The 12,154-nt window shown below is 38.3% G+C and overlaps 1 protein-coding gene across 1 annotated transcript; it reads left to right on the top strand.

Moving 5' to 3' along the window:
* Positions 1 to 853: 853 nt before the first annotated feature.
* LOC115418901 (high mobility group protein HMGI-C-like) lies at positions 854 to 11,962 on the top strand. Its single transcript, XM_030133439.1, has 6 exons — positions 854 to 1,149; positions 3,610 to 3,810; positions 3,974 to 4,057; positions 7,312 to 7,362; positions 7,519 to 7,557; positions 9,455 to 11,962. The coding sequence occupies exons 2-6, from the start codon at positions 3,706 to 3,708 to the stop codon at positions 9,536 to 9,538; spliced, it is 363 nt and encodes a 120-aa protein (XP_029989299.1). The 5' UTR covers positions 854 to 1,149; positions 3,610 to 3,705; the 3' UTR covers positions 9,539 to 11,962.
* Positions 11,963 to 12,154: the final 192 nt, after the last annotated feature.

Below are 12,154 nucleotides of genomic sequence, written 5' to 3'. Positions count from 1 at the left end.
CAGCTTCATGGACAACAGTGTACTGATAACTATTCAACAAGTGATATTTAACCTCTCTGTCAATACTTGAGAAACATGAGCAGCATAACATAAAAAATAATAATAAAAGAGGAAATAGATGTCTTACGACCAGATGGTATAAATATAAATATTCTGCATGTAAAAAGTGATGAGTTTTGAGTTGAGATGGTATGAGATGAAACTTTATTGATCCCACAATGAAATTTACTGGTTATATGCATGCATAAAGATGATGCAAAAAAAAGAACAGTACAAAAAATAATAACAGTAATAAAACTCTATAATCTATGTACATATTTACACAAGACATACAGTAGGACTGCAGTAGGCTATGTCAGATTTTGGATTCAAGCTGCTACATGCAACCAAGCCAGGGCCAATTTTCCTCCAGTAAATGCACATACAACGGTTCCCCTGCAGACTTTGTTCTCAGAAACCCCATTTGATATTTCTGTGCTTTGTTATGACTTCCAGAAATCTACCTCTAACACTGTAGGTGGGGAGATAACATCAAGGAGAGAGAGAGTGAAACCTCTGCACAGAAGCATTTCTACTAAACCTATTCCTTCTTTCAGTGGGGTGGAGTGGGGGGGACTTCCCAACCCCCGGACCCCAGTTTGGGAACCCCGGAACTAGACTTTAACCTCCTGTTCGATGCCCGTCTCTCTCCCTCTCTCCCTATGTGTGTGTGTGTGTGTGTGTGTGTGTGTGTGTGTGTGTGTGTGTGTCTTTCTCAAGTGGGTGGTCCGGTGAGCTGTTTCTGGGCGGGGTCCTCTGTTTCAACCCTCCTACCCCCGTTCTTTCTTGAAACATGCTTTAATAGAGAAAGTATGCAATGCATACTGCTCAGCTACAACCCCCCATTATACTGTAACTGGGGTATTCGTGACTGGACGTCTGGGGGGATCACACACATTTCCGATTAGAGGAGGAGGGAGAGAGAGAGAGAGAGAGAGAGAGAGAGAGAGAGAGAGAGAGAGAGAGAGAAAGAGAGAGAGAGAGAGAGAGAGAGATTACCCTTTCATTCCAACCAATGAGACGGTCGATACTCTAAGATTTTCAGAGTTGCAGGAGCACAAAGTGAGCTGACTGTGTGAAGTTCCAGGTAAAACTGCAACCCGACTTAAGGTGAGTTCATCCAGTGTGTGTGCGTGTGTGTGCGCGCGCTCTCATTGTGTTGTTGCATTTGGCGCTGAGTGTGTGTATGTGAGTGTGTATCTGTATGTGTGTGTGTGTGCGTGTGTGTGTGTGTGTGTGGACTGCTCCTCCTGAACATGGAGCCTATAGCCTGGATGTATATCCCGTTTTCCAAGAAGAGCTTTTGCACCTGTGTTGCTTGTCTTTGTCCTTTTTATTTTCATAGTAAAGTTTTTTGTTGTCCTGCAGCTCAGGTTTGGCACACTGGTCCATCTATTTCTGCAAACCTGCTATCACTGCAAAACAAATAAACCAACATATTTCACACCGATTGCGCAAGTGATGGGAGCTTCGGCAGGGTGATGTTGTTTAGTGAGCGCCGACTTTACGCTTTGAAAACACTGGTGGCCTCGACTGTGGTTTTCGGCGTTAACATGTGCCACCCGACTCTACCCACTCGGGAAGTTTTCGCCTCGGTAGCTGAAGGGAACTCCCGGGTTTGCGTCCGGAGCGCTTTACGCACCTTTTCGAGGCTGTAAAAGAATGTGTTTTTATGATTGCAATTGCCGCCCATATGCAAAAAGTACATTCAGTCCCGTTCTTCAGTGCCAAACACATACTAGATGGACGGAGCTGGGGCTGCTGCCGCTCCACTGCAGGACGTCTGTTGTGTTCATCCCAAAAGCAGTTTAGAAGCCACCAAATGACGTCGTGCGTCTCGTTTGGCTTTAAATCGTTTGTACTCGGACGTACATTTGTCTCATTACTCTTTACTTCCTGCTTCACTGTGGCCGGTTTGATAGGCTGTGTTAGTAATTAGTGTTTGGCACATTCCTGACGGAGATCGACGATATGGTATTAGACCACCGTGGAACAGACATCTACAGAGTATTTATGCATTTACAATAGGAATAAAAACAGTACACACATAAGAATATGAGCAGGATGGAGTAGAAAGTATCTGTTGAACCTCAGGGTTGAATAATGTTTTTCTAGTTTAATATGCACGCAACATATGAAAATGAACTAAAAGGGTTATTTTAGTTTTTAGGGTTATTAGGGTGATTTTGCAATGATGCAAACATTTGCCAGATGCAATAATAATGTCCTGGTAATGCATACATTCACACAGGCTGCAGATATGTCCATAGTTTGCCTTTTATTTACACTGCTGCCCATAAAGTTGTAATCCCTTTTTTTTTTTCAAACACATTCCTCTTTTTATTCCTATTTATACACATCACTAATCTCATCTGACCTGGTGCAGTGACTATATACTGAGTCCCAGTTACACGTTATCTGTCAAGAATAAATCACATTGTCACAATCACTTCACCAGAAGAGGTAAAAATATTTTATTCCAGTTTTATGGGGAACAGTGCAGTTCTTACTAAAACAGTATTTAGTAGTTTTCTTAGTGAAAGCTAACAGACTAAAGGCTCTATAGAGTTTGAGTGACAAGATTATTTAATTGCATTATAGTAAATGTATTACTCAAACAGTCGTTCCCATCCTTTTCTGTTTTATGTAGCTGCCACATTACACTGGTCTGTAAGTAAAATGCCTCCAGAATAAAAGTAGTAAAACTTTACCAAGTTTGAGTTACTAATAAAGGAAAGTTAAGTCAGAAATGTTGGCTGTAGTTTCTAGTATACAGCCTTGGGTCAAAATGTGAATTTCTTAGAATTAATTATTCCTTTTTACTCAAAAATAATGTTTTTTCTCAGAGCTATGGGGTCTACTTGAAAACACTGTCTGCACATTACAATGCGTTTATTTTTCAGGTTTTTTCTGGTGGAAGATTTATAAAAGTACTGCATATAAATGTACATATGTTTACTCTATATATAATAACACCTTATCATATGCATTGAAAACATTAGCTGTCCAGCAGATTTGACATTTGTTTAAACTATGTAAGATTTAGCACATTTAATCTCTGAACCAGATGATTTCTAAAAAAAAAAAAAAAAAAAAAAAAAAAAAAAAAAAATACAACTGTAGACCAGTGAACTTCCACAGTATAAGCAGCAGCAGCAGTACACTCACAACAAGCACAAACTCATTGAGAAATACCTCACAGAGGGCAGATGGAAAGACAGTTTTTGGATGGTAGATTGAGTTGTGAATATCTGTGCTACTTTTAGTCCCTGCACACCACTCTCATGTTTCCCCGCATTTGCCAAACCCCTGTGTGTGTGTTCCAATGAACCTGGTGCCAAGGCGTATATACAAGCAGTTCCCACGCTTGCATTTGTAAAACAGCCTGTGCTATTTGGAGTTATCAGTTTAATTATACATTTAACAGGAATTTATGTGGTAATTTTGCTGGAAAAAGATATTCATCCATGTAGTAATATAGCAAATTATCCTGTTTACGAGCAAATATGTACATATTCAGAAGCAGTGATTTTTGTTTGTTTATTTGTTTGTTTTTGTGCACATCTTCAGCTCCTGGTGCTCAGGTCTTCTGCTCTTTAAGCCCTTGAGGCCACTCCTCCAGGCTTTGATGCCCACAATCTTTGAAGCAGGTGGACAGACACAGGCATGAGTAACAGTGGGACCAAAGAGCCGTCTCCCCAGCCGAGTACTGCCCAGTCACCTCCTGAGCCCCAGCGCAGGGGCAGGGGTCGGCCCCGGAAACAGCAGCAGGTCCGTCTGTCTCTGGCCTCTCAACTTAAACTATTGTCCAACTGAAATGTAGTCATCCTGAAACAAACTTAGAGAGGATTATGTCTGTGTGCCTCATGATTGTGGTCTGATCATGCAAACACTCGAGTTTACTTGTCAGTAATAGCGTTACATCTGTCTACAGGAGCCTGTTGGACCACCGACCCCAAAGAGACCGAGGGGACGACCGAAAGGCAGCAAGAACAAAGGCCCCAGAACTGCACTGAAGGTCAATACTGAGAATTTATGCATTCTAGAAGATACTTACTTTTAGTTGTAGCAGTGCCTTTTTCAGCAAATGTATATATGTTCATCAAACTATTATCAAATGCATTTATATTTACTACAGATAACGTAGAATTGAGACTGCAGGAATAGAATGATTTTAGTAAAATAAAAGCTTATATGAATGCTTGCTTTGAACTTATTATGTATTTGGAAAACAGTAACAGACAGTATAACACATGTAACATACAGTGAATTACATAAATACATTTATCTTCCTAGTACATCTGCAGTAGATGCACCAGTGCATCAGAAAGATGTCGTAATACTTCCTGAAAAAGCCGAGATTTATGTTTTTCAGCATTGCGTGGGACATTTTAAGACACTCAGCAGAGAAAAGATGAGCTGTTATTAAATCAGTATTTATGTCCTGCGCTTCAGCTGTGGGTCAGCGCTCAAAGAAGGACTGGTCAGTGCAGAGGTAGCTATTATTATTCAGGGGAATGACAGATTGTCTTACAGAGGAAAAAAATCTGCCTTGATGACTGTCACTATCATAAGACATCATGTGGTCAAACATAACTGAATATATTTACTGATCTATAGCACTGTATTAGCTACAGTAAATCTGCATGTGCATTGGGTATTCCCCAGAACAATACTGAGCTTTCTAATTTTGACAGTTTTATTTAGTAGTTGTAAAGCAGACTAAAGCATATTAAGAGCGATGAGTGTATTAACATTAACTCCTCCACCATAGACCTCTGCTCACTGCAAACACAGTAATAGTTCATTGCTAATATAATAATAACCAGTGTTTAGAATAGGTACCTTTAATCCAATTCTTTTTGGGAATAGCACTTTTTACTTGTTTTTTCTGATTGCAGGAATGTAAGTACTTGTGAAGTACGTTTAGATTTTTTTTTTTTTTTGTCAGGGCCAATGCCCATTAATTAATTAACTGTAAATGTTTTTAAAATTATTTGTTTAACGTTTATTTGTGTAGGGACGAGTGTTTAGCATAGACTGTTACCACAGACAACAGGATTTATAGCTGGGGCTAATCTGCAATGACAGTCCCTGTCTGGGCTTTTAAAGTACATTAAACATAAAAACTGTACAAAATGCAGATACAATCACAATAAAACACAATTCCACCTAAATTAAATACAATAGAACAGAAACAAGTGAGTTATTCATGACATCATGACTGTTCTAAGATTCCAATTTGAGATCTGAAGGCAAAGTGCTCCACATATTGACTCCACAAACAGAAAAGTCCATTTTTCCAAATTAGGATTTACATGAAGCCTGAAGGAGCCTGGATATGTAAGCATTTATTGAAGACTTTTAGATCAGCAAATACAAAGGACTTTTCATAAGTAAAGGAGTGATATTTTGCTTTTTAAATGGAATTATGCATTTTAAAAGATTTCCCTGTGGTCTACATAAACTGTAAATGCTATGCTTGGGTCTGAATTCTTCATTAATTCAACTCCACAGGTCCATCTTCAACCCCTATTTCTGAGTAATGACACCAGAAAGGTCGTTTTGAGCACTGGCCCTTTAAATGCACACGAGCCACTTCACACCCCACCCCTGCCAGGGTGTTAACTGTGCTTTCTGTCCCATTTAGCTACTTGTGTTCATTAATACAACTAACAACTGAACATTTTAGGTAATTGGCTTGAAGTGTGGACATATTTTCAGTATGGACTACAACGGCTGCTGCTTATAAACAATTATGGCGTACTTGGAGAAATGTTCATTGGAAGTCTCGACCTTATATAAGCAAGTGTCGTGATGTAACTAGTTATAAAACGTAACAAATTAAGAAGGAATTAAAACAGGTTGTAGAAATCCACTCGATTTTTTGCCAAAATGAATATAAAGATAGCTTTGCAGCACCTGGAGGGTTCAAATTCAAACTTTATGAACTGTTATGGTCCCCAAATACACAAATAAATGTACTAATAAAAGATATAATAAAAAAATGTAGACTAATAAAAGTGGGTTTAGCAAAATGTGACCCCTTTAACATATTTATTTTCTTGAGACAATATGATATTACTGGCTTCCTGTCCAAATTTTAATAGCTCAGTTGTATATCATCATAAGTGAACCAATGTTGGATAAATGCTGAATTTTCAACTGTCTGGTGTCCAGGTTTGGAATTTTCCATTAAAACAACAAAACAGCATTTAAAATTAGTAAAGGAAACAGACAAATCAGAATCAGAGCAAGACAATGTAAATAACTAATGTAAAGACACTATTTCACAGAGCTTAAAACAAAACGTTGCTGTACAGCTTAAGTAAAAGATGTAAATACATTCCCATCCACAGTAATTACAGTTGTTAGATCCAGCACAATTTGATTACACTAATCATCTTCCAAATACAGAAAATCAAACTTAACTCATCATCCAAATTACTACACTGATTTGTAACACTGTTGTTTGCAAATGTGCATAAAGAGCAACTGTAATTTGGCTGAATCCTGTGTTAATGTTCAGGTTTTTGCAGATGCATATGCTGCATTACCTCTGCTGGTAGATTTACAATTAAAGCCAAAGAGTGAAAGGATCTGCATGTGCATTTGTTGAATTTATTCTTTGTTAACATTGTAAATCACTGTTATTTTGCTGTACTCCTGTCATTTCTACACCCTTGTATGAGATTAGCAGAAGCATCTTCAATACCAGCCTTGAAACAATTAATCATCTTACTGAACTTGTAAAACTTGTTCGTTTGTCAGACTTTTAATTTGAGGTCCCTCTTATACAAGTTTATGCAAATCAAATATTCCATTATGTGCACTAATTTGTTAATATCTTCCCATTGCAGTCATTCAGAGGTAATTACCAAAATTAAATAAATAATGTCATTCATGTTCAGAAAACGAAACTGTAAAAGCAGGATTTAATTATATTTCTGTCTCTCCAGGTGCAGCATAATTAGGCTTTTGGACTTCACTTAAGGTTGAAAAAAGACAAATACGTTTCTGTCCCTGTTTGATCACAAAAGATGTTAATTTGGCTGTCACTGCTGACAGTGATAACACAATGCAGCTATCCTCGTACAATCAAAACAGTGCATTTCCAAATGTAACTTTAATCATTATAATTACAGGTTAAAAGCAAAAGCAGCATTTTCAGCTGTGACATTAGTCATTTTTTTTTATTATTTACACCATTAAGTTCTCATTGTTTGTTGGTTTCAAACTTCAAACCCTCTATTTAACCTGTTCTTTTCTCAGAAAGTAGAGCCCGCTGCGGAGAAACGACCACGTGGGCGACCGAGGAAATGGGTATGGAGCAATCGCTGACACTTTAAGAAGAAAATGGCGTTAATTGTCAATGTATGTCTAATGCCTCCAAGGTGTCTGTGTCTGCTGGAGCTGTACAGTCCTGGAGGGAGGCTTTTCATTCACCTTTAATCCATTCTGTTGTATTTCTTGTTACAGCCACAGAAGGTAGTTCAAGAAACAGCTGAAGAGCAACAGGTGAGGGGATTGGAGTTTAGTTTTGATGTCACTTTTTAATTGGGGTTCATAGATTTTTTATTAAAATGAATAAAATATAGTCTGTGTTTGAGACTAACACAAGTTTTCATATTTTAAGAAGCGAAATAAAGCCAGCTACTTCACTTGAAATCAATTTTGTGTAGAAAAGGGCTCAAATCCTACAAGTAATGCTGCATATAGTGGCTAAAATTTCAAATGATTATATTTTAACTCTGTAATTTCTTTTTTAAAGTCATATTACATCAGACTGCAGGGTTGGAGATATTGGAGGGATGTCACATCCTGCTGCTGCAGTTTGACAGAAATCTCTGTTTGTGTCACACATTCACTTTTTGACTGGTTTCAGTTTCTTTAATCCAGTCAGAGCAGTTTTGGTGTCATTTAACTAATATCAGGAGCTTGTTTTAAGTGTGTTCAAAAAATCTAAACTACATTCAGAATCCATTTGTACTCATCAGAGTGGGGCTTCAGCTAACAAACCATGACCTACATGATTCAGGATGATATAGATTCACTTAGTGAATTATTAGCTATGGCTGCTGAAACTAATGCAGCATGTTATACTGAGAGGTGTTTCTAATAGGAAGAATATTAGAGACAAGGTTTTTACAAATGACCAAAAGCATCACCTAGTTCACATTATTAACTTTTTGAAGCTGGGATTTACTCAAGTCTGCATTTATTGAATTAATTGTAGCCTTTGTTGAGAGACGTTAAGGACAGAAGGCCAGATATCCACCAAAAAGCCTGAAAACCACACAGATACATTAGACATGAAACAGCCACTAAACGTTCAGGTTTTACAGGTTTAACGTATATGCATCAGTTTTAGGTTTAGTGACTTCCATTTGACTTCATACACAATGGTTTAAAGTTACTGGTAGAAAAAGGCGGTCTGTCATCATAGATAATGTTATGTGTATGTTACATAGTAGTGTGTCTGTACACATTCACACATGCCTTCATGTTTTATCAAGGTGTGATCTGAGCCGGCACGTTTCCACTTGTTCAGTATGTATTGTATCATCAGAAATGATGAGTGATAGAAGAAACATTCAGTCTTAAGGCAAATCTCTTACAGTATTGTTTCGTCTCATAAAAACCTAATGTGGCTCACTGCAAAACTGGACTTGTACAGTATGTTCTTACATGGTATGTGACTACGACAAGTCTAAATGAACAGAGTATGTTGAAATTCCCTGGTTTAGTGTCACTTTTGTGTAAACAGCAGAAGAAGCAGTTCCCATTCTCCTCCAATACGTTAATTTCTTTTGTCTTCACGAGGATGAGTTTGAGGAAATGCACAGACGGCGCTGTTGAATTTCCCAGATACACCTCCAGACATCCTTTCATGAATGTAGTTGAAGTGAACTTATAGTCTGTGCTTCTGGGAAATGTTCGCTCTTTTAGACATTTGTTGTTTGCCTAAGAAAAGATTGCACAACTATTTTCACCAAAGCGAGCCCGTTGTCTTGATGCCCCTCGCCGGTCTTATCACATCCTCTGCATTGAGCAGTTTGTCAAAGAGGTTGAGATGCTACAAGAACTGAAACTGTTGAGACAGACTCCCTTTCTGAGAGGCACGCACACAAAGGGGAAGAATGAGTCAATGTGGAGAGGGGAAACCTGATATAACTGCTCTCTTCCTCTGTCTTCTTGGTTTCCTGACATAACCGTCTTCCTCACATTTCAGCTCTTAACAGCTGGACTTACCCCCCCGCACACAATCAGTCAATGAACGTTGACACTCATTCATGTATTCTTATGCTCTTTCTAGTATTGATTCATTAGTTTGCGTCTAGTGAGTCACCGTAGACAGAAGCAGACGGGTAAAAACGCTCTGAGTGACGGTGGTTTTTGCTCCGTGTTGTTTCAGGGCCCTTCAGAAGAGGCTGAGGAGAGTCCCTCGCAGTTTGACCCCTCGTCATCTCAGGATCCAGCACAGGAGGAAGGGGAGTAGATAGGATGCCTCTCTACCTACCTCAAGGTTTGGCCTCAAACAAACAGAGGTACAATCTGACTCCTATCTGTGATGGGGATTCAGGAACACACACACGCTCACACAAACATACAAAGAAATGAGTCGCAGTTTCTTTCCCATGGAATATTTGTACCGATTCTGATTTGATGGTTAAATTTTTACATTTTTTTAGGATAAACTCCAGCCCCTCTGGTTGTATGGGTTTTGTACGTGTGTGTGCGTGTGTGTGTGTGTGTGGTATTGTGTGTTGTGGTTATGTGGAGAGGGGTTAGGGTTGTGGGCTAAAGTGAGAGGGGGGGTTAAGAAAAAAAAGGAACCAAACCAAACCGTTTTATTGAAACATGTTTCCAAATCAAGTGTCATGAATCCTCATATGAAACGGGAGCAAGACGGTGGCATTTTTAGCTAATGTTACAAAATTAAAATGGTGCGCTGAAGTTATTACTATGAAAGTAGATGTGAAAGGTTTCATTCCAAAATGTTTTATCCATTTTAGAAGGGGAGAATGGCTTTAGTAGGTAAGAATATTAACAAACTATTCTTATATAGGGCTGATTGATACTTTTACGATTTTACAATTTAAGAAAAAGACATTTACATATACATTGTGATAAAAATCTTTGATTTAGTTTTTTTTGCTGCACTGCACTCATGTCATAAAAAATATAGACCTATTAACCACCGAAAAGTTGAACTTAAATTTCCACTCTTGTTTTATGTTTCAGCACCCTGGCATTTTTCCAGTCAAAACAATTTTACAACATAGAAAGTAAATCTATTTACCACAACTGGAAGGGAGCGGTTAACATAGTATCATTATATAAAGTGTATAAAACTCATATGTGCGTGCGTGCATGCTGTGTACACTGACATGGACACTGACATGTTCTCCTTAGGTATTGAAATATGATATCAAACGGCAATTTTTCAGCTCTCGATAGTATCTTAGCAATTCAATCGGTGCTGTAAAAGTATCAAAGTTCACTACCCAGCCCTAGTGTTACATTAGCTCACATGTCAGCGTGAGTGAAAGTTAACACGACTGCTTAATTCATTTTTCCCTGTAAACTAGCAGCTGTTTGGAGAAAGGTTTTAAAGGATACCTCATTTTGGAAAGAAGCCCTTCACATATACTTTACTCAACAAAAGTGTTGACATGTCATTTTACCACACTCAGGACTTTACTATTACAGTGCTTTTTCACCATATTGAAACCTCAGGTACAAAACTATTCAGGAACATGTTGTCAGTCTACTCAGTAAAAATTATTGTGCTGTGTTTGTTGTGCATTTCTGATCTGTATTTGACATTACCAATATGCCTTGACACAAAGACCTCATTTAAACCTCAGTTACCCTCAGTTTCTTGATCTCTCATTCTACCTCAGTAACACACAAATAACAGAAGATCTCCAACAAAGTCACTCTCCACTCCCTCAGCAGTGACATGCACACTTACTGTACACACAAACACACCAGGTGCAGACAGACAGATGAGCGATAAATTAAAGGAAAAACCAGCATCACCTGGGCATTGATTGTAAGTCTGTGAACTGAAATGGAACCACGAACACTGACATATTCACTCATCAGGTCCAAAAATCTCCTCATGACTGAAGGCCATAGGATGTAACTGGCTTTGTTTTCATTCTCACTGAACCATTCATTGACCCATCGTGCCTTATAGATGGGGGTACCGTCGCCTTGAAGAGACAGCTCCTATCAGGTTTTTCCTTTAATTCGTCACCCATCTGGACAACTCAGACATGTAGACAGTGGCTGCAAGCCAACACACTGCCACGCAAGCACACATAATCAAACATTACACTCCAGCGGACGATCTGACTCCCATCATTGCTCAAATAAAAGCGTTGGTGTCAATTTTTTTTTTTGTAAAAAGCTGAGATGAGACTTGATTTGTTCTCCTGGGAAAAAATGCAGCCAATGGTTTACAACAACTTAATGAAATATGTGCTTCTTAGAGTGTAGTTCTTTATGAAATGCTTGTTTTTTGGGGTCTTTTACTTTTTTCTCATTTTACTACATCATGTATTTTCTGATTATTACACTGTAAATGTTATGTGTGACACTCTCAGTTTGTGTGATTGAAAAGAAGGGGTGGCAAGTGACAACACAATTTAAAATACATGACGTTAAATATTTGAAATATTGAAGTTACCTACAGTAAAGGCTAAATGTAATGCATCCATCACTGTTTTTTCTTTGAGAGAAAAATGCCCAAATTATTGACCATTTTGCAGTTTGATCATAAAATGATCTGTTTCACCCGAATATTAACCCATAAAGACCCAAACAGCCACTGGCAACCAAAATCCTCTACAGATCTAAAATGTTTAATAATGTCTGAGCCACTAAACCTATTAATACATGTCAATAATTGGTATAAAATACAGTTTGTCATCTTTTCATGGTCATCAGATATGACCCCTTTGGACGTTCAGAGGCTCCATAGTGAACGTGGAAACACCATCATCTTCTACAACATTGATTCACCAGTAAAACCCATGGAGTTGGATCAATGACAGTGGATGGACACACTTGTATTTACATTCAGTTATTGATATTTTTGCTGAAA

The sequence above is a fragment of the Sphaeramia orbicularis genome, chromosome 5 (genome assembly GCF_902148855.1).
Source record: "Sphaeramia orbicularis chromosome 5, fSphaOr1.1, whole genome shotgun sequence".
Lineage (NCBI taxonomy): Eukaryota > Metazoa > Chordata > Actinopteri > Kurtiformes > Apogonidae > Sphaeramia > Sphaeramia orbicularis.
This window is presented reverse-complemented; position numbering and strand designations above follow the sequence as displayed.

Bases quoted from the DNA above. Each gene is read 5' to 3' on its own strand.
- LOC115418901 (XM_030133439.1), top strand. From the start codon at position 3,706: ATGAGTAACAGTGGGACCAAAGAGCCGTCTCCCCAGCCGAGTACTGCC. The intron at 3,811-3,973 runs GTCCGTCTGTCT...ATCTGTCTACAG, and splicing joins GGCCCCGGAAACAGCAGCAG to GAGCCTGTTGGACCACCGAC. The intron at 7,558-9,454 runs GTGAGGGGATTG...GTGTTGTTTCAG, and splicing joins AAACAGCTGAAGAGCAACAG to GGCCCTTCAGAAGAGGCTGA.